At 41.3% G+C, this 23,420-nt stretch overlaps 1 protein-coding gene across 2 annotated transcripts in view; it reads left to right on the plus strand.

The window, feature by feature from the left end:
- The window catches only part of LOC144075839 (immunoglobulin superfamily member 21-like), a 182,925-nt gene that overhangs the window by 158,356 nt on the left and 1,149 nt on the right, over window positions 1-23,420 (plus strand). For both annotated transcript variants that reach the window (XM_077603261.1, XM_077603260.1), the window contains 4 exons: window positions 561-1,041; window positions 11,052-11,137; window positions 14,077-14,269; window positions 19,594-19,632. In XM_077603261.1, the coding sequence (XP_077459387.1) occupies window positions 561-1,041; window positions 11,052-11,137; window positions 14,077-14,269; window positions 19,594-19,632 (799 nt within the window). The remainder of the gene's footprint in view (window positions 1-560; window positions 1,042-11,051; window positions 11,138-14,076; window positions 14,270-19,593; window positions 19,633-23,420) is intronic.

Raw genomic sequence — 23,420 nt, forward strand, 5'->3', positions numbered from 1 at the left:
TTGCTGGTCAATAACATTTATGGGCTAAAGATGAGACTAATTAGAAGAAGAAAAAATGTATTGAATTTTTTTTTATAGTGTTTCAATGGATACGAGGTTAGCCCGTTGGGCTCACAGTTCTTGGGTCGTGGGTTCGATTCCAGGTGGCTCCTCACTTGTGGAATTTCCATGGTCTCCCCGGGCTGGAATCGGTTTTCTCACATCCCAAAAACATGGATGCTAGGCTAACTATATGCTAAATTGTCCTTAGCGATGCGTGTGATTGGTCATTTTTCTCCTCGTTTCCTGCGATTGGCTGGCCATCCATTCGGGGTGTCTTCTGTCTGATGCCCATAGTCAGCTGGGATAGGCTCCAGAACCCCCGTGACCCTGGTGAGGATAAGCGGGCTAGGCTAAGTGTATGCTAAATTGTCCTGAGCTTCAAATGATTGGTTGTTTGTCGACTTGTGCCCTGCGATTGGCTGGCCACCCCATCTAGTTAGCTGATATTGACTCCAGGACACTTGTGAGGATAACGATGAATGACCGACTATCCCGCCGTGGTTCTGTTTGTGTCCAAGGTCTACTTCAAGCGGGACGGCGAGCTAATTGAGGTGATCTCCTACACTCAGCCGTCCGCCGGCGATCACGGCGGTGGTTCCGCCGGGTTCCGGGGCGCCAGGCCCCTGATCGGCCGGGACCTGGACGAGACCAAGATGCAGCGCTCCCTGTCCCTACTGGACCCCGAGAGCCGCTCGGCCCGCCTGTACACGGAACGGCCGCACGGGGGCCGCACTCTGGGCCTGCAGGCCTCCGAGCCCAGCCCCGCCACCGAGGTGATCCCGGAGACGGTGGTGAGCCGGGAGTTCCCCCGCTGGGTCCACAGCACCGACCCGCTGTACTACTTCAGCCACACGCACCTCCCGCAAAGCGACGGATCGGTGGTGGTCCAGGCCCGCCTGACGTGGACCCTCAACCCGCAGCTGGATAACGACGCCCTGTTCAGCTGCGAAGTCAAGCATCCAGCGCTCTCCATGCCCATGCAGACCGAAGTCACATTAGGTAGGACGCTTTGCTATTTCAAATGGCGGCCGCGGTTGTAACATTGTGTATGATGTGGTTCGACGGTAGTACCTCGAGATATGAGCTTCATTTGTTCCGGGACTGAGCTCGTATGTCGATTTACTTGTAACTGAAATGAACGTTTCCCATAGAAAATGAACTAAAAACGAATTAATTCGTTCCAACCCTCTGAAAAAACACCAAAAACAGGATATTGGATTGGAAAAACATTTTTGTTTGTTCTCATTCGCCATCTATTAACAAAGTAACACATAACTAGTGGTTTAATAGTACTGAAGTGTTTAATAGTACTAAGATTAGACTGATTTTGCGGAGGGAAGAGAGACGGACAGAGTTTTTTTGCACTGCAACGCGCTCGTAACATAAACAAATTTAAATGAATGACGCTGCGCTAAAGTAACACCAGCCTGGATGAGTGCTAATGCTAATTTTCAGATACAGTGCTACCTCAAGATACGTGCTTAATTCGTTCCGGGACTGAGCTCGTATGTCAATTTACTCGTAACTCAAATCAACGTTTCCCATAGGAATGAACTACAATCAAATTAATTTTTGCACGGCAACACACTCGTAACATAACATAAACAAATTTAAATGAACTTGGATTACAATGCAGACACGCTTAAAAAATAAGTTTAATCTAACCTTACACTAAACTTAATTCTAATTTTGTTTTAAATTTTGATACCTTTCTTGGCTCTATTGGCCCCGCCTCCACCCTGACTTTCAGATGCAACCTATCGAGGGTTGTTTGCTTTTGAGTTTTTCCTTTAATAGTTTTTAGGAAACATTTTGAGAATATTTTAGCCATATTTTTGGTTTTGCTAGCCGTCCTCAAATCCTTTTTTCATCATTTGAGCACAATAATGTGGTATGAATTTAAATAAATAACATTGGAGGCTTACTTTTCACACGTTAATCTTCCAAATTTTATTGTGTCAGCTCTAATTTCATGCTAACTAATTCCGTTGCGGCTACGCAGATTGGGAAAAAAAAGACGCCGTTGACTGACGGGCCAATTCACGGCAGATCGAGTTAACGCCACGCCGTTATTGAAGAAGTCAAATTGAATTACAAGACGTTACAAAGTTCTCCAAACCGGGAGCGCTCTCATAATCCACGTTTCAACCTCGTGTTTTTTTAATGACCTCAAAACCCACGACAATAGCGGGGGGTGGTCGTTCCGCCCGCTTTAAAAATATCAAAAAGAATAAATTCAGTGAAACGAACACGGCTCAAACTTTGGGGGGTAGTCGTGTTTTCGTGTCATCCCGGAGATGACTCGGTTTTTTTTTCCGTGTAGAAACTCCAAACAAAGATGGCTCCCGGCGATTCCAATTAACACTTCAAAGGTGAAACGTTGGCGGAAAAAAACGCGCCGTCCCGCTTGGGGAGTCATTTTTTTTCCCAGTCCGATCCGAAATCAATAACACGACACGAGAACGATCTTACCTGTTAATAACGTTGCTCTGGAGCCAGCCAACCACCGCTGGCGGCCATGTTGGGTTCTTGTTAATCCGCTCCTGACTCCGATGTTGTTTTGGAGCCGCGTTCACTTTTTAACTTGCGCCAGGAAGATTTGGTGCCAGAGTCCGACCGCAATGCCATAGCGGGCGGGGTAATTAGACTAATTCCACCGAGTCTCAATTAGCCCGGGAGGAACGTTCTTCTCAGTTGTCGTCATTTAATCAGTCTGAAATTGCAACAAAAAATAAATCAATTTGGCTATTTGTGAAATTCCTTCATGTCAATCCATCAGTGGAAACTTTAGTTTGAAGCCTTAATTGAATTGAATTTAATTCTTTTAGTATAATGCGATTTAAAGCTTCACCAAGTGCACAAATAGCAACAAACAAACCGACAAATAAATAATCCATAAATAAATAATCACTAAATAAGAAGTCAACATGATAAATAAGTCATAGTCCACATAGATTAGTAGTCAACAGGAATCATTGTATAATGACAATAAAGGGATTTGATTTTATTTGAATAAGTAGTCTCATAATAAGTACCGTATTTTCTAAAGTATAAGTCGCTGATTTGTTTCTTTGTTTGGATGGGCCTGCCACTCACTCTGACCGTCAACAGCTTGTTATGTTGTGTTTTTTAGGTCCTAGTTATGCAAAATCTGCTTATTTTGTCTGTAGTTCCCTATTTTTCATTATTTTAACATATATTGTTGTATTTAACTTCATACTCCAGTGCAGGTTATATTTTTTTTCATTGTGCATTCTTTAGCTCGTGCGACTTATAGTCCGGAAATACGGTAGGTACAAAAAGTGAGGAAAGTGGTTAGCCTATGGAGTTTTAGTGCAGTACAAGATTTTTAAAAATGAGTCTAGATGAGGTCCTCTAAGGTCTGGATTTATGTTAACTACGTGTTACGTTAATTCATTCACCTTGCGGTACTTTGACTGAGGAAATTAATTAATTTTAATTGAATTGAATGCCTTTATTGTCATTATAAAAGTTCAATGAGAAAGCGTCACCAAAGAATGCACACATAAATATGTAGTCATAAAAAAGGAGTTACAAAGAATAAAAATGAAGTGAGGTTAAAAAAAGGGACTGAAGTGGTTAGCAGGTAGCTACGTTGTTTTATCAAAGTGCAAGATAAAAAATTGTCAGTGCTAAGACTGAAGTAAACATCTTAAGAACATTCCTTATTTGGCATTTTACATATAGTACAGTGACAGTTGCTAATTGGTTCTAGATGAGGTGCAAAACCTGAGTTGAGTATGGTGACGGCTCTCGGGAAGAAACTGTTTGTCTTGGCTGTTATGGTCCTGTAGCACCTGTAAGATTGAGTTTGAAGAAGTAGAAACTGGCGATGGGTCTGGATTTACGTTAATTTGTTTCTAGATTTGGTGCAAAAACTGAGTTGAGTACGGTGATGGCTCTCGGGAAGAAACTGTCCTTTAGTCTGTTTGTCTTGGCTGTTATGGTCCTATAGCGTCTGACAGATTAAGGTTGAAGAAGTGGAAAAACTGCGATGTCTGGATTTACGTTAATTAGTTCGGGATTAGGTGCAAAACCTGAGTTGAGGATGGTAACGGCTCTCGGGAAGAAACTGTTCTTGAGTCTGTTTGTCTTGACTATTATGGTCCTATAGCATCTGCCAGATTGAGGTTGAAGATAGCCATGTGTCTGGATTTACGTTAATTGGTTCTAGATTAGGTGCAAAAACTGAGTTGAGTATGGCGACGGCTCTCGAGAAGAAACTCCTTGAGTCTGTTTGTTTTGGCTGTTATGGTCCTGTAGCGTCTGCCAGATTGAGGTTGAAGAAGTGGAAAAACTGGGATGTATCTGGATTTACGTTAATTGGTTCTAGATTAGGTGCAAAACCTGAGTTGACTATGGTAACGGCTCTCGGGAAGAAACTGTTCTTGAGTCTATTTGTCTTGGCTGTTATGGAGCGGTAGCGTCTGCCAGATTGAGGTTGAAGCTAGCCACGTGTCTGGATTTACGTTAATTTGTTCTAGATTTGGTGGAAAAACTGAGTTGAGGATGGTGGCGGCTCTCGGAAAGAAACTGTCCTCGAGTCTATTTGTCTTGGCTGTTATGGTCCTGTAGTTCCTGACAGTTTGTCTTTTATAGTGAGATTGTTTCTATTAGTTTTTAGTTCTTTTGGTCCCACCTTTCCACTGGAACTTTGCGTTGCGATTCCTAGCATGTAGCGCTAGCCGTCAGCGTCCGTCCCCCTTCAAGAGAAGGGCGCCATAGCTCATCACACGCGAAACTGAGTCAGCAGTGTCACTCCGAGCTCCGGAGACACGAGCCGTCTTCATCAGACGGAAACGCGTTGCGCTAAATATTTGAACAGCTCGCTCTCAGCGACACGGATGATTAAACCCATGACAAACCGCAGAGGGCTGCGGGGACGGGGAAAATCTCGCGCTAAATGTCAGCGCCGCTTTTATTTTGACAAGTCGTTTGAAGTCGTCGTTGCTGTGTTCGTCATCGGCCGCTTGATTTTTATTTCATGAACGGAACAGAAAGACCGAGCCGACCAATCGGGGGCTCATTTAAAAATACCAAAGACTTTTCAGTGTACTTATGAGAAAACCAAACACTTTTGTCACTGAAGAGCGGGGTCTTTTATGTTGGGGTTGTTTGATTTTTTTTTTTAAGGCAGGATATAACGGAAATGGCTTTTTAATGGCTGCCGCTCGGCCATCTTGATGGAAACTAACCGACCAAGTCAATCTTTTATACGCTCCTTCCTGTAAACGTGCTTTATTTGAACATTTCTGAATGTCCAACTCACCGCGAGTAACCTCATCCAAAAGTTTACTCATCCACTTTTCTGAACTAAACAGACAAAACGTGGTCATTTTATATCCCGATTATGATATAATAACTTGAACTAAAAGATATTCATTTACTTTTGGAATGAATTTCGGGAGCTTACAATGTTAAATGCGATCAAATATTCCGGATATCGTTTCAAGGTAGAAAGGCAAACATAAATACTATATAAAAAATAATTTAAAAGTCAAAAATATGCAGGTTGCAACACTAATAACGCACTTTAAATATGAAAATAGTTGTCATTCACAGAAACTAAAATGGAAAGGTTAAATGAGATCATCGGATGTTTACAAGATGGCTTCCAAATAACAGACATTCCGCAGTAAATGTGTCCTTCCTCGGAAAATAAATCTCACCAACCACGGAAGTTTATATCGTAAAATAGATACTACGGGGAGTCGGTCGGGGGTTACGATGTCCTTGGCCTACGACGATTAGACTTAACCGCCTTTGTCCGGGTCGTCACAACGTTAATTCGCCTGTTACCCCTTATTTACCCCAAAAAAGGTGTAACTTGGATTTGTTTGTAAGTAGAGCAGTCCTTTCTATTTAAATTCTGTAATCCGTTCCACGGTCCTCAAAAAAAGCGACCAACTAAACCCTTTAAAAATGATCCAAATGTCCCACTTTTGTATGATGTGAGAAACAGACAAAAAAGATAAGAAAATGACTAATGTATTAAAATGAATAACAAGCATGCAAAAACATTTTATTCGTGCAGTTTGGAAAAAAGCTAACGTTAGAGCACGTAGCTAGAGGCATTCGTAAGTAGAGGTTAGGCTGTACTAGGCATATGTAAGTAGAGGTACGACTACTAGGCATTTGTAAGTAGAGGTAGTGCAGTAAGGAGAAAGCTAACGTTAGCACATGTATCTAGAGGCATTCGTAAGCAGAAGTACGACTACTAGGCATTTGTAAGTAGAAGCACGGCTGTACTAGGCATTTGTAAGTAGAGGTAGTGCAGTAAGGACAAAGCTAACGTTAGCACAGGTAGCTAGAGGCATTCGTAAGTAGAGGCACGACTGTACTAGGCATTTGTAAGTAGAAGCACGACTGAACAGTCTTCCTCGATTATCGGGAATTAACTTCTTCGTGATTTTTTTCTGCTATTAATTATTCAATTTTTATATTTATTTATTTTTTTGTTCATAAAAATGTGAAAATCCATGCTAAAAATCGCAAACGGAAGCCACAAAAAGGTAGCTATAAAAGGAGTGACCCTACTTTATTAACCGCGATATTCGAGGGATTACTGTACTAGGCATTTGTAAGTAGAGTTAAGGCAGTACTGGGCATTTGTAAGTAGAGGTACGGCACTAGTGGGCATTTGTAAGTAGAGGTACGACTGTGTTAGGCATTTGTAAGTAGAGGTACGGCAGTACTTGGCATTTGTAAATAGAGATACTAAGCTTGTTCCAAAACCATTGAAAAATATGCATCAGGTCTCCTATAATTAACAAATATTTGCCAAAAGTAGCCAATATATGCACTCGGCATGCTGCCCCGGGCTTGGAAATTAACGAGTGGTCTTTGGCGCGGTGAATCTCTCCAAATTTAATATTATCACACGAGACAAAGCCACATTCTGACAATGGAAGCAAATGTTAGAGAATTACTCTGCTGGAATATTCATGAAGGTCAGCGAGCTGGCCGTACCAATGGGCCCGGAGACCGGCGGCTGTGGCGGCGGCGACCGGAACTCGGTCGTCGGTGGGGTTGTTGCGAGTAGCGCCTCTGGGCCGCGAGTTAGCCACGCTCTCCTGGAATCCGTCCACGAGAGTTTGTCGAGGCCTGAATATTTATGAAGATTTCTTTTTTAGTCGAGCCCGGTGCGCGACGCGAACATTGTTACGGGCCGGGCGAGTCTTATTTCCAATCTAGCCTGCGTCGCTGTTGCTTTGCCAGCCAGGGATAATCAAAGAGCAGATGCTCGGCTCCAGATGGCGTTGGCATGCGAATAGAGGCCCGGCGTTCACGTGCGTCCGTGTGCGTGCGCATACGCACGCCGCTATTTGTGTTAGCATTGGCCACTCGTCAATACGTCTTATCTGGTGGCTTTAGTGTGCCTGCTCAGAGCCGTGAAAGGAATTACATGGCCGGATTCACCTGGATGGATCCGCCGCCTGATCCGGCCGCCAGTCGGCCCTTTTTTTTGAATGCCGCGGCGGCTCCCGGCTAGCTTTTCTTTCACAAAGTCGCTCATCCGCTAAATGCGACAGGCTGCCCTCAACTTTTGTAGTCGGCGGTGCAGCTGGCCGCACCTGTTGATGTGGAAGCGGCGCACCTGATGCTTAGCCAGATAGTTGTTCTTGCAACGTTTTCTGCTAGCGTGCTAATCAACAACCGCACTTTGACAAGCCTGCTTCTGATGTTTTGGCGCGTACGATTAATGGCTAGCATGTTGTACTCACCGTTCTGAAATCAAAGGTTCAGTCCTCGGTGGGTTATGAGCTTCCCGTGTTCCGTTTGCATGTTCGTTTCGTGCCTGGGTGGGTTTTATGCGGGTACTCCAAGTACCTAAAACAGACAAAACACGGCTGGTTTAACTCTCTAAATTAGACAAGTGTTACCGTGAGCGGTTGTTTGTATACATATATATATGCATATGTACATATATGTGTACATGTACATATACGTGTATGTAAGTATATGTATATTTTTATATATGTGTATGTATGTATATATATATACACATATTTCAGCAACACATGTTTATTTATTTATTAACTTATTTATGACCTATTTATTTATGTCTACAATGTCTTTTCCTGTGTCTGTATTCTCATTTTATATAATCTAATGTACCCCGCGTTGGGCAGGCAACCAAATCAGGGTGTCCCCTGCTTACTGCAAATGGTTGGCTGGGATAGGCTCCAGCACCCCCACCACCCTTGTGAGGATAAGCATAACAGCAAATGAACTAATGAAGAAAATAGGTGTGTGTGAGAAAAATGTTTGTGTAGGCAGACAAAAGTACGCAAGAAAATGGCTGCGTGATAAGAACCAGCCATGCTCACAGTTGACCGAACCAAAAGGACTTGATAATCAGCGATACCCCTATTTTTTACCCAATCCTAGACTTACGTACACCGGACAAAGCCCCCCAGTCAATCAGATCCAACGCCCAACCCTCAAAGACTGACCAATTCGGTCAAACGCCGTCCCTTCTATGTTGTTTTGTTGCTTTTTGCCTTGAAAGACACCAACTTGGGTGTCTATGGGCAAATGTAGCGACTTGTAATCGCTAACCGCTACTGTTAAAAAGTCATAACCCTTCATTGAAATCAGGTTCTGCCAATTTCCCGAATAAACCGCAAACCGCTGTCGGAACACACATTTCTGGACCACGATCACTCCCCAGCGGGAACTGTTGGGCCTCATGTCCATCTCGCCGCCTGATGCCCTAATCAAGGGTGGGTGACGTCTGACGCCAACTGTCGCTTCTGGACCGAATCCCAGAAATCTGCCGTTTTTTTTTTCTAACGGCCGTATGCTACTAGCTTTGTGGGTGACACACCCTGCAAACGGACAAGCTAACCGTTGCCAGAAGTGTCCTGCGAAACGCCATCGTCTTTGCCTCGCCCACCCGGGAAAATGTGTTGTTGAGAATTTTGGTTTTTATTGGTCAATGTCACGCTCCTACTTTGATAAGAATTGATTGTGTGGTTCCGTTCATCACCTCGTTTGGATGAGGGCGCTGAGGAGATTTTTGCTATTAGGAAAGTAGTAACATACGTGTCATCTTCGGCCAATTGCTCCCCTTATTAATAATCGCAATTCCTCTTATTAATTGATTTTAAAAAAACTCAAAAAAATTCTCCAAAGTGGACGGGGTGCCCAATCAGTTGGTCTACCTTTTTTGTGCACAAAATTCAAGATTCTGTAAATGTTTGTACTCCCTATTAAAACCATGAATATGGTGAAAATGGGGGGATTAGGGGGTGGTTTATACGTGAAAAATTGTCCAATTCAACAATTTTAAGGGGCGGCTTATACGTGAGAAATTGTCAAATTCAACTATTTTAAGGGGCGGCTTATACGTGAGAAATTGTCAAATTCGACCATTTTAAGGGGCGGCCTATATGTGAGAAATTGTCAAATTCAACCATTTTAAGGGGTGGCTTATACACGAGAAATAGACAAATTCAACCATTTTAAGGGGCGGCTTATACGCAAGAAATTGTCAAATCCGACCATTTTATGGGCCGGCTTCTATGTGAGAAATTGTCAAATTCAACCATTTTAAGGGGCGGCTTATACGCGAGAAATTGTCAAATTCGACCATTTTAAGGGGGTGGCTTATATGTGAGAAATTGTCAAATCCGACCATTTTAAGGGGTGGCTTATACGCAAGAAATTGTCAAATTCAACCATTTTGAGGGCGGCTTATACGTGAGAAATTGTCAGATTAAACCATTTTAAGGCAATTTTAAGAGTGCGGCTTATATGCGAGTAAATACGGTAGCAAATTGGGGACAGTAAACAAGTAAATGGAGCAACCTAGTAGCTTATTCTGTTATTTGAATCCAAACTTTTTCCTCAAACTGCTTTGACCGAGTGACCAATGACGTGTGGCCATTGAGCTAGGTGGTTTTTTGGGGTAAAATATACTGGCATTAGATGTTTAGCATCCGGGCTAGCTAACATATTAGGCATTATTTCCCTGGCCGGCGTCGACAAAAATTCCCCACTTTGTCCCAAAAAAAAGATCCTGGTTAAAATTTCAAATGATAATTAATTATAAAAGTTTAGACACCCCTGCTACGATCATGTTTAGTCCCATACTTTATTACATTGGCGATAAAAGGGCGTAATCCATCCTTCTGAATGCCTGGCAGTCTCACAAAAGACATTCATTCTTCATTAGCCAAATAAATAGCCTTCAAATGATTTCATTCATTTGCTTTTATTTATTTCTCTCTTGACTTCCCCTTCATCAATGAAAATAAGACTGATGTAATTTATACTTAGCGTGCAGAAGCATGAAATTAATGAAGAACGACCGACCGCTGTTCTTGAAAGCGGGCCTCGGGCTCGATTCTCATCCCCGATTAATTCGTCCGTTGGTCGAAAACCGCCCCGCGTGGCGCCATTCCCTTCACCCGTGGTTTCCCGCGTTTTAGCCAAGCCTGAAACGGTATCTCCTGGTCGCCTTGAAAACGATCATTTTTTTTGCTATTCAAACATTATGCAAATGCGTTTTCATTTTTTATAGCGGCGCCTCGGCACATCGGGGACGAACGGTGACCCCATCTAATCTGGGAATATTAGAAGCTCCCCTCGCCACATTGTTTTAGCGTCCCCGAATTCATGGCGCCGACGGCCGGCTGTCCGCGGCGAGACAAGGGAATTAGCTCGCCCGGCGTCCCCTTATCTCGCCGCCTCCACACTCCAGCCGCCGCGCTCCTATTCTCCTCCAGTAATGAGTATCCACCCAATTTAGTCCCCTTTTCTCTCTAAGGGGGAATAAATCCGGCGCCGTTGTTCTGATAAAGGGACCCGCGAGGTCCCTTTCCTCTTGCCCGCTGACCTTAATTGACAGGAAATTGTATTTGTCCCGCTCCTTCTGTGACGGAACAGGTGCTTCAATTCTCCACGCGCCACGCCGTGACCTTTTGTCTGGACTTAATTTTCATTTTTTTTATTTCATTTCTTCTTTTTAAATGTCTCTCCAGCTGCTCCGAAGGGACCCAAGCTCTTCATGACCCCTAGCCGGGCCATAGTTGGGGACACGGTGCGCATTACTGTGCATGGATTTCAGGTATGACTTTTTGGATTGTGTGAAGTCTTTTTTTTAAAAAAATGCGTTTGGATTGGATAACTTGATTCATTTGTACTGTTTGCATTATTTTTTTTCTATTATGTTACCGTATTTGGATATTGGATACGTTTATTCATCCCGTATTTGGGAAATTTCATTGTGACAGTAGCAAGAAAAGGCATAGTTATAAGTTAGACCAGGGGTGGGCAAACTTTTTGACTTGCGGGCCAGAATGGATACTAAAATTTGACAGGGGGGCCGGGCCAGGAGCATTTGGACATGCAATGTAAATTATCAAACCTGGGGATTGAAATATAAGAAAAAAGACACAATTGGAGGTGAAAATGTATTTTCAAATTTACTTTTGACATTAAGAACATATTATTATCCAACGAAAGAAAGCAGTCTTTAAATTGAGAGTGATGAGTGGCATGTTAATTAAGATACTGTACTCACATTGCAGTGGGAACTGTGTTGTTGTTCTCCCTTTTTTGCCAGTGCATCAAAATCTGGAGTTAGTGCGCCATCTATCGGGGAAACGATGGTATTGCAGGGGAAAGGGAAATGTATGAGGTCATTGATTTTTACTATAATTTGAACAACGGCGGCGGGCCGGATTAAAAAGCCTAACGGGCCGTAGTTTGCCCATGCCTGAGTTAGACAGTACAGTCGCAAAGGCCGCAGAACAACAAAGCAAAAGCACAAAGCAAATCAAAGTCAATGGGATCATTAAGAATCACCAAATCAAATCATGAAGACAGAAAAGCAGCAAAAACACAAAACGAGCAAGAGTGGACGGAGCTACCGCCACCGGCTGCCACTTGAACGGCGCCATCTTGCATCTCGCATGTACACACACGATCCAGGGGCGGGGCGAGCGCGCGAATCCCGTTTCGGCGAAACGTCCGTTCGGCGAACTGTCCGTCGGCCAAACGTCCGTCGGCGAATCGTCCGAGTACCAAAATTATGAATGTGGAGGTGAAAATTGTGAATCAGGGGCGGCTTATACGAGAGAAATTGTAAAATTCAACCATTTTAAGGGTGCGGCTTATATGCAAAGGCGGCTAATATGCCAGAAAATATGCTACTTCAAATGGATTGGACGTCCTCTAACAATAAACTCTACATTTTGCAGCAGAGAGATGATTGGACGCCACCTGATTGAGTGTTTTTCATGGTGAATGGCAATAAAAAAAAATCCGCTGGCGCTTTTCTAACAATAGCTGACACCCAAAAAATAAAGTATTTTTGTATTGACTGCAGACCATATAACAAGTTATTAAGAAATCTTGCTAATCTTAAAGCTGGAGTAAATAGCAAAAATTCCGCCCCTATCGCTATGAGAAATGACTGGACGTCTCCGTCTGGATGATTTTGCCCTCCTCGCGGGAAGATGAAGCGATAACCACGAGCATCGTGTTGTTTCAGCCATTTTATTATGGACGACGACTTGGCGCTAATCTTCTTTTTTTTTCCTCTCGTTGCCTTATGTATGAGATTGGAGGCGCCGGCGCCGCTTTGAGCGCCGCGCATTTTCATTCCGAGACATTATTCGCCCAGTTGAGGTCGTTTGCAAGTGTCACGGGTTTGCTTGCTATCCCTCAACAAATCTTCTGTTTTTGAGAGGTTACTTCTATCGGGGAAAGGGATTTGTTTTCCTCTTGTTTTTCTAAGTAATGGCCAAGCCATTCATTGAATTGCCAATGCAATTCTCAGGGATGCGCGAGTCAATTTCATTTTTTTTAAATCCATAAAACATTTTTTCTCAATTAAAAATCTAAAAAAAAAAAAAAAAAAAAAAAATGGAGAATAGTAAAAAAAAAAAAAGCAATATTTTTCCCCTTTAAGTTTTCAATGCGGGGTGGATGAGTGGTTAGCGCGGTCGGCCTCACGGTGGGGAACTTGGGTTCAAATCCAGGTCGGTCCTCCGGTGTGGAGTTTGCATGTTCTCCTGTGTGGGTTTTCTCCGGGTACTCGGCTTTCCTCCCACATTCTAAAAACATGCATGCTAGGCTAGCTGGCTAACACTAAATTGCTCCTAGCTAAAAGTGATTGGACGTTTGTCTCCTTGTGCCCTGCGATTGGCTGGCCGCCGATTAAGGGTGTCCCCCGCTTCTAACCCGAAGTCAGCTGGGATAGGCTCCAGCACCCCCCGCAACCCTAGTGAGGATAAAGCGGTTCAGAAAATGAGATAAGATAGGGGAGATTTTTTAATGCATATAAATACAATGGGGGAAAAAATCTGTTTATTAGTTTAAAACAATGTAACATTTTCCTCTTTTTTATTAAAAAGATTTAAAAAAATGTATATAAAAGAATATTTCCCAATAAAAGGCTGTAAAATAAGTGTTAGATAAACCTTAAAATTAAGATCTATCCATGAACAATTCATGAAACCATTAATTGTGACAGCCGAGTTTAACAGACCTACCAGCCTTTAAAAAATGAAATTGTATTTTTATCACGAAATATTAATATTGTTGGAGTTGTATAAAATGATTTTAAACGTGAGGTTGTCAATTGCCCGATTGTATTTTCTTTTTATTTAAATTGGGCCGCTTTTAGCGCGCGACACAATCGCAGAATATATTTCGGATCTGGCAACCCTGGACCCGCCCACTTTTCGTCACGATATAACGTACGTGTATACGTGTATCCCGAGCTCCTTTGGCGCCCACCGTCTTTGTTTTATCCTCTAGCACGGCGAAAGGCGACAAAAATCCGCCCGGCGCTTTTTATTTTTAGAAATGGGCTTGTTTACTGGAGGGTTAAGAACTGCGAGGGGGAATAACTCTTGTAAACTCAAGTGTTGATTATTAATGCATGCTGTGAACTCGCAGTTGAATCAGTTGGGGGGGTGAGTTGGATAATTCATCATCATCATCTCTCTCTCTCTCTTTGTCCCCCCCAATCCCCCGTTTTCTTCACCGCCTACGTAGAACGAGGTGTTCCCCGAGCCCCTCTTAACCTGGACCCGAGTGGGGGGGCGGCTCCTGGACGGCAGCGCCGAGCGAGATGGCAGGGAGCTGATTCTGGAGCGGGTTCCGGCCGAGCTCAACGGCTCCATGTACCGCTGCACGGCCCAGAATCCTTTGGGCTCCACGGACACGCACACCCGCCTCATAGTCTTTGGTAGGTTTCTTGCTAAACCGGGGGCCGGTTTTTGCTACGGGCAATGTGGGCGACCGCCTAGGGCGCCATCTGATATGGGGCGCATATTTTATTTTTTTCCCAATGACGTTGCCACTTGTGTTTATTAGACTATTATCGCTCATTTGCACGCCATGTTGAATTGAATTCTTTTATTGTCATTATACAAGTATAATGAGATTTAAAGCTTCACCACCAAGTGCATAAATAACAACAATAAATAAATATATAATCAATAAATAATAAAAATGAATAATAAATAAATGATGAATAAATAAGTAATAAATAAATAAGTACTTACATAAGTAGTCAGGATGCATAAAGTGTGCTCCGTTGCGAAGTTGGCAGAGGGGGCATGGCCTCCCCCTAGCGTCCATGAGGTGTCACTGCAGCCAATCTAAAATGGATACAAAAAAATATTTTTTAATTTTGAACAATGTCATTCATAATTACGTATAACGGAATGCCAAAAAGTCATGTTTTAAGTTAAATAAATAAGTACTCACATAATAAGTAATTAGGATCCGTAGTGTCTGCTCCGTTGCGACGTTGGCAGAGGAGGCATGGCCTCCCCCTAGCGTCCATGAGGTGTCACTGCAGCCGATCTAAAAATGGATAAAAACATATTTTTGAAATTTGAACAATGTAGTTCATAATTACGTATAACTGAACACCAAAAAGTCATGTTTTAATTTCAATCCATTCATCCAGAACACTATTTACTACTAAAAAGATGATATTCTCTATGTGGGTATTTAGCTATGCATTTGATGAACATCAATAATGTAAAATTGGACTTGGCAGAAATAGTCTTCACACAATGAAGTACTAAAAATATATATATATATATTGTTCCCCAGACTGTATATTCGCATCACTATATCTAGAGTAGCCGTGAAATATACCATTGAGATTTCTGCGACCAGTTTTGGCCATGAATCATTAATGCGGCTGGGAGAGTGCGATTAATAAAAGATTTTGTCCCTAATTGGCTCAACAACACTTTCTTTTTAAGACTGCACTTAGAGAGATGACTATTCTCTTAACGAGGGATTTAGTCCATCAATGACGAGAATTGTAGCGGCGCCATAATGGAGTGCACGACGAGGGGCGACACGACGCCACTGCGTTTAAGCGTCGGGAAGGAAGTTATTCCGAGGGAGAAGTCTGTGTAGGACTTTTCGGGGTGAGTGATTTCAACGGGAAATGTCCACAAATAAACAGGAACTGACAAGTCACCTAGGAAATGCCCAAAACCAATATGGAAGTCACCTGGAAATGCCCAAAACCAACAGGGAGTCACCTGGAAATGCCCAAAACCAACATGGAAGTCACCTGGAAATCTCCAAAACCAACAGAAAGTCACCTGGAAATGCCCAAAACCAAAATGGAAGTGAACTGGAAATCTCCAAAACCAACTGCAAGTCACTTGGAAATGCCCAAAAGCAGCAGGAGGCCACCTGGAAATGCCCAAAACCAACAGGGAGTCACCTGAAAATGCCCAAAACCAATAGGAAATCACCTGGAAATGCCCAAAACAAGCAGAAGGCCACCTTGAACTACCCAAAACCAACAGGGAGTCGCCTGGAAATGCCCAAAACCAACTGGAGGCCACCTGGAAATGCCCAAAACCAACTGGAGGCCACCTGGAAATGCCCAAAGCCAACTGGAGGCCACCTGGAAATGCCCAAAACCAGCAGGAGGCCACCTGGAAATGCTCAAAGCCCCAAACCAACAGGGAGTCACCTGGAAATACCCAAAACCAATAGGAAATCACCTGAAAATACCCAAAACCAACAGGAGGCCACCTGGAAATCCCCTAAACCAACAGGGAGTCACCTGGAAATGCCCAAAACCAACTGCAAGTTCCCTGAAAAGACCCCAAAATCAACAGAAGGTTACCTGGAAATGCCCAACAATCAACAGGAACTGACCAAATAACAGAATGTCACCTGGAAGTGCCCAAAACCAATAGCACATCACCTGGAAATGCCCAAAACCAACAGGGGGTCACCTAAAAATCCCCAAAACCAACAGCACGTCACCTGAAAAGGCCCCAAAACCAACAGGTGGTCACCTGGAAATGCCCCAAAATCAACAGGTTACCTGGAAATCCCCAAAACCAAACAAACAGAAGATCACTTGCAAATACCCTAAACCAACTGCAAGTCACCTAAAAATCCCCAAAACCAAGAGAAATTCACCTGGAAATGCCTAAAACCAACAACAAGTCACCTGAAAAGCCCCCAAAAGCAACAGGACATCACCTGGAAATGCCCACAAATCAACAGGAAGCGACAAACCGACATCCCGGTTCAGCGTCAGCCGCTATTACAATCGAATTCCTGGCCAGAAGAGCAAGGAGACATCAACTGGGAAAGAGTTTGGCAAGCGAGAGAGAACAGCGATGCCTACTTAACACTGGCTGCCCCCTAAAGGCGTCATCGGCCCCATCTGTCCTCCCCCCGCCTTCCTAGATGGCTCCCACTCTCGCTTCGGGTTAGTAAATGGGGATTGACTGACCTTGGCGGCTTCCCAACGGCCTTGAGACGAACGGGACTGACTCTCTGCTCTGGCAACATTTCACATCCACACATTCCGGAATAACTCCGCACGTACCAACGACACTGCGCTAAAGTAACACCGCCCTAGATGAGTGCTAATGCTAATTTTCAGATACAGTGCTACCTCGAGATACGAACTTGTATGTCGATTTACTCGTAACTCAAATAAACGTTTCCCATAGAAATGAACTAAAAAACTAATAAATTCGTTCCAACCCTCTGAAAAAAAAACTGGATATTGGATTGGAAAAACATTTAGATTTGTTCTAATTCGCCATTTATTAACAAAGTAACAAATAACTAGTGGTTTAATAGTACTAAAATTAGACGGATTTCACGGCAACGCGCTCATAACATAACATGAACTAATTTAAATGAACTTGGATTACGATGCAGACACACAAAAATACATTTAATTTAACCTTACACTAAACTTAATTCTAATTTTGCTTTAAATTTTGATAACTTTTTTCTCCCGGGTTAGCTCTATTAGCCCCGCCTCCACCCTGACTTTCAGATGCAACCTATCGAGGGTTGTTTGCTTTTGTCTTCCCTTCAAAATATTCCCAAAATGATGCACACAAATGTCCTCACAATAGGATAACACACAAGTAGTAGTATATACTCCTCTCGTATTAGCGAACAAGCTCCGCCATTCACTCTGACTAACAGGGGGGAAAAACATTGAAAAAATGCATTATTTCATTCTGATTAGAGCTCGGATTAAAATTATGATCAGATACACAGTTTTAATGGACAATAAAACCCAATGAGAAGTTAAAATTACAATGTGAAGGAACCACGCAAAAATATGACGGACTGAGGAGTTATAATACACCCGTGTAAAAGTGCGTCGTCAATTAATCAGAGCACCCGAACAAGTGCTAATCCATGTTTTTAATACTTGCTTGGTTGGGGGGAACAATACATCAGCATTTTTAAAGGAAAGCCATTCATTAAGTTATGGTTGCACATTTCCCTTTTAAAAAGGTCAAATTATTAATAAATTGAGTCGTCAAACATATTAGCATGTCGCTACGAGATATGCTCGGGTGATCAGAAACGCATTTTCAACTTGGTGCTTTTTTCATTCAGCAGCGGTTGCACATTTGGCTTTTAAAAAGGTCAAATTATTAACAAATCGAATAGTAAAAACATATTAGCATCTAGCTATAAGCTGCCTTCATGCGGTCGCAGTGTTTTTTAATCAGGCACTTTTAAACAGTGAGCATTTTATTCTGCTATGGTTGCACATTTCCTTTTAAAAATGTCAAATTATCACCAAATTAATTATGAAAAAAACATTAGCATGTAGCTACAAATCAAATCAAAACATGTATTTGGATAGTCAGATACGTTAACTATGCATTTGTATCTGGCACGTTTAAAAGGAGAGCATTTCATTTTGCTATAATTGCACTTTTTCCCTTTTAAAAAAGGTCAAATTATAACCAAATTAATTATAAAAAAACATTAGCATGTAGCTACAAATCAAAATCAAATCAAAACATGTATTTGGATAGTCAGATACGTTAACTATGCATTTTTATCTGGCACTTTTAAAAGGAGAGCATTTCATTTTGCCATAATTGCACTTTTTCCCTTTTAAAAACGTCAAATTATCACCAAATTAATTATATAAAAAAACATTAGCATGTAGCTACAAATCAAAACATGTATTTGGATAGTTAGATACGTTAACTATGCATTTTTATCTGGCACTTTTAAAAGGAGCATTCCATTTTGCTATAATTGCACTTTTTCCCCTTTTAAAAAAGGTCAAATTATCACCAAATTCATTTAAAAAACAACAACATATTAGCATGTACCTACGACATGTACTTAGTTAGTCCGATATGTTAGCTACGCATTTTTATCTGGCACATTTAAATGGAGAGCATATTTTATTCTGCTATGGTTGTATAGGTAATGTATCTTGTTTATAAATCAATATTTGCTATTTTTTAACTCCAAAATTGTATTTTTTTTTCTTTTTGTGTTGTTTTTAGTTCCAAAAGCATTTTAACATCAATAACAAACTGAATATTTAGCACTTAAGATCCAGTTCTTTTAATCTGATTTCATTTTAAATATAATATCTAAAATGTTTCCTCTTTCCCCTTTTATTTTTCACTGTAAATAAACAGAAACGCAATATTTACTCTAAATAAAAAATAAAAGGTAAAAACCTACGATAGATTTAATATTTGCCCTCTTTTCTGATAAAAAAAAAAGAAGTTAAATACATTTTTTACAACCACCACAAGAGAATATTTGCTATTAAGAGGCTCAAAAAAAGATGTCAATTCATAAATCATTTAATTTTGGAAGAAAACATAATGGCCCCCCCGGGTGAAAGCGAAAGTACGACAAAAAATGACTTTGACACCCCAAATCTAAACAATAACTCCAAATAACGTTAATATTGTGTCTTGAATTGCGTCTCAGAGGAGCGGCTCCGTTCCCCCCGCGGCCCCTCCAAACGACACGTCACTTCAGATGTGCGCTAACCCAAAAATAGCTTGGGAGGCGCTGTTTTTTACCCAGGGGCCACTCTTTCTCCCGACATTACCGTCATTCGGGGGGCGCCGTTTATTCGCGTTAAAAGCCAAACAAGTCATTTACGCTCCAATTTTGACGTTTGTTTGTGTTGTAATTTATTCCCTAATTCCATGACCTATGTGTACTATTTCTCTTTAAAAAAAACTGCAGTCTGAATTATTTATTTTTTGTCTTTTACAGAAAATCCAAGCATGATGAAAAACACACAGAGCCAGAACAGTAAGTTTTTTCCCTCATATTTCAAAATTTGTAGATCATAAAAGAATATGAAATTCATACAGAAATGTCATACCGGATGAAAAATGTCGTCGAGGGTGCAATTTTTTTTGTTATCTTCACGAGCGCTGTTTCTATTTTCGGTGTGAAATGCTTTTGACGATTTTTTGGGATGGGATGGCAGTTGCGCAGATTATTTTAGGGCTTAATCTAGGATAAACATCCGGGATTTGGTTTTTTGTTTATGATGAGGTCCGAATTAATTTGACGAGATGGTCAAAATGTAGGCAGGTAAGTAAAAATTCCATTTTTTTAGAAGATGGTGAAAGTGAAGGTTATTGTCTTAAGGCCACTCGGCCAATAGGGGGCAGCAGATGAAATCTGTTTACAGTAATCCCTCGAATATCACGTCTTCACTTGCCGCGAATTCACTATTTGCCATTTTTTTCCGCTATTAATTATTTTAATTTATGTATTTATTATGTAAATGTATTTATTTATTATGTAAATTTATTTATTATTTAAATGTATGTATTATTGACATTTATTTATTATTTTAATTTATTTATTATTTAAATGTATTTATTATTGAAATTTATTTATTATTTAAATGTATTTATTATTGAAATTTATTTATTATTTAAATTTATTTATTATTTACATGTATTTATTTATTATTTTAATATATTTATTTATTATTTAAATGTATTTATTTATGTTCATTAAAAATAATGTTAAAAGGACTGGGTTCAAATCCAGGCCGGTCCACCTGGGTGGAGTTTCCATGTTCTCCCTGGGCCTGCGTGGGTTTTCTCCAGGTTCAAATCCAGGTCGGTCCATCTGTTTGGATTTTCCATGTTCTGCCCAGGCCTGCGTGGGTTTTCTCCAGGTACTCCAGTTTCATCCCACATTCCACAGCCATGCTAGGCTAATTGTACACTCTAAATTGCCCCGAGCTACAAGTGATTGGATGTTTGTCTCCTTGTGCCTTGCGATTGGCTGACCACCTTTTCAGGGTGTCCCCTGCCTCTGGCCCCAAAGTCAGCTGGGATAGGCTCCAGCACAAAAACCACGCTGAAACTTACTACTAGGACTCGGCAATGAAGAATATTATTTTGATTTAGTTCATAAAAATGTGTTTTTTCATCTGGCGCGTCTTTGGCCCTCTTCCTCCACTTTTTGCGGCGGCTATGTGTGTCAACATTGAACCAAAACAAGAAGGCTTTTCTCTGAGAATATTCCAAAAGCATCCTCAGCGGTCCGCTCGCAGTCGACTGGCGTTCTCATGCGCGCGCGAATCGTCCGGCCATCTGTCGGTTTTCACGCTTTTGGCTCGGAAGGCGTTGAGATTCCTGACACTTGTGGGAGTGGTCTTTGTCTTTGCCAGCAAGCCCGCCAGAAGATGCGTCTCGTCAGACCGATAATAACAAGAACTCCTTTTCCAGAGTTTAGCTTGCTACTTTTAGGTCTATCCTCCGTCCTATTTTTGACAGCCTTACCAAGTCGTCACGGATTGGATGTCTAAGCCCGTCAATGGCGCTGAAATAGGATCGTTTACGGGGAGGTTTTGGAAGTGGTCAATGATTACATTTAGTTTTTACAACCCTTTAATTTATATCCGGTTTTTTTTCATTGTAGTATTTGTACTTTTTATTCTTTCATTTAAATAAATTTTAAAACAATACTTTTTATCCTAAATTTAAAAATATCAATTTACTTTTTAGTCTTTCATTTAAATAAATAAAAAAATTACTTTTTATTCTAAAATTTAAAAATATCAATTTACTTTTTATTCTAAAATTTAAATAAAAAATGTATTTTTATTCTAAAATTTAAAAATATCATTTTCTTTTTATTCTTTCATTTAAATAAATAAATACATGTACTTTTTATTCTAAAATTTAAAAATATCAATTTACTTTTTATTCTTTCATTTAAATTACATAAAAAATACTTTTTATTCTAAAATTTAAAAATATCAATTTACTTTTATTCTCTCATTTAAATTACATAAAAAATACTTTTTATTCTAAAATTTAAAAATATCAATTTACTTTTATTCTCTCATTTAAATAAATAAATGTACTTTTTATTCTAAAAATTAAAAATATCGATTGACTTTTCATTCTTTACTTTGTACCTATCTATTAATTGAAAGAATCAAAACTACGAATACAAAAAAAATAACACCAATTTGTTTTGGAATTGTTACATTTTTTATTTTTACTAAGAAAACCTATAATGTTTTCTCCTTCTCTTGTGTTTCCTCCCACATCCCAAAACCAAGCATGCTAAGCTAATTGTAGGCCAAATTGCCCTTAGCTATGAGTGATTGGTTGTTTGTCTCATGGTGCCCTGCCATTGGCTGACCACCGCCTGGTGCCCGTAGTTAGCTGGGATCGGCTCCAGCACCCCTTGTGAGGATGAGTGGTTCAGAAAATGTATGTTTTAATTCATTGCGGTCTCACTGTGGGAAATCCAGAGTCGCATCGAAGGTCAAGCACCCTAAAATGAAGCCATTTGGTGAGCGGATACGTCAGCAATGGCCTTGTCGTGACACTAATTCAACACGCGTGTGAAATGTGCGCACGTGTACCTTTGCGTGTGCGACCCGATTCCGTCCGGGCTGCGACACACCTGCTCTCGCGCTCATCCTGGCATTTGAATATTCAAATTTGGATTTTCTAGCCACAGGCGGCAAAGAAGAGCAAATAAAGGACGGAGAGTAAAATAACATTTATGAAAAATATATAAAGACACGGGTTAGCAAGGTCGACTGGATTTTGAAATTCCAGTTTACTTTGTGGAAGCCGCCAAATATGTCGAACTAAGTAGTAGTAGAAAGTTTAGAATAATAGAAACACAAAAAATAAGGGGAGTTGTAATTGGGAAGTATTTCACTGGCCACTAGAGGGCGGTGTCTACTCTCGGTAGTGTGGTTCCTACAAGTGAGGAAGAGGAGGAATATATTTTTGAATGAATCTACCATTCGGTATATCGAGAAGGACGAGGCTAGCATTGGGCTTAGCGTGCATGTTTATGGGATGTGGGAGGAAACCGGAGTACCCAGAGAAAACCCACTCAAGCCCAGTGAGAACATGTAAACGGTGAGGAACGACCTGGAATTTAGCCCACAATTAGCCTAGCGTGCATGTTTTTTGGGATGTGGGAGGAAACCAGAGTACCCAGAGAAAACCCACTCAGGCCCAGTGAGAACATGCAAACGACCTGGGATGAAAATTTAAAAGATATTTGTGGGATGTTTGATAACCTTGTGAGAGAATTTAGTCATTTACCGAACCACTAATCCTCCCAAGGGTCGCGGAGGGTGCTGGAGCCTACACCAGCTGATTTCGGCCACTTAATCGGTGGCCAGTCAATCGCCAATCACTCGTAGCTAGGGACAGTTTAGCCCACAATTAGCCTAGCGTGCATTTTTTTTGGGGATGTGGGAGGAAAGCGGAGTACCCGTAGAAAACCCACGTAGTGATCGGTAATATAATGGGTGAGATAGAAGGCTTGAAAAGTCCAAATAATATAAAATAGATATGATAAAAACATATCCCTACATGGCGTTTAGTCACCCAAGGCGGCAGGTCTCCGAACCGATCACCCGCGTTAAACGAGGTTTTACTGTCGAGCAATTCCCACGATGCACCGCGACAAACATGGCCGTCACGCAGGCGAAAAGGGATTACGAGACCATTACACGTGGAATCCATTAAAATGAATCTGCCACTCGCTCCAGCGCCCCTCATTAAACGACGGCGTGCGCCCCGTACTGTACGTGT

This window comes from Stigmatopora argus, chromosome 6, assembly GCF_051989625.1.
Source record: "Stigmatopora argus isolate UIUO_Sarg chromosome 6, RoL_Sarg_1.0, whole genome shotgun sequence".
NCBI lineage: Eukaryota > Metazoa > Chordata > Actinopteri > Syngnathiformes > Syngnathidae > Stigmatopora > Stigmatopora argus.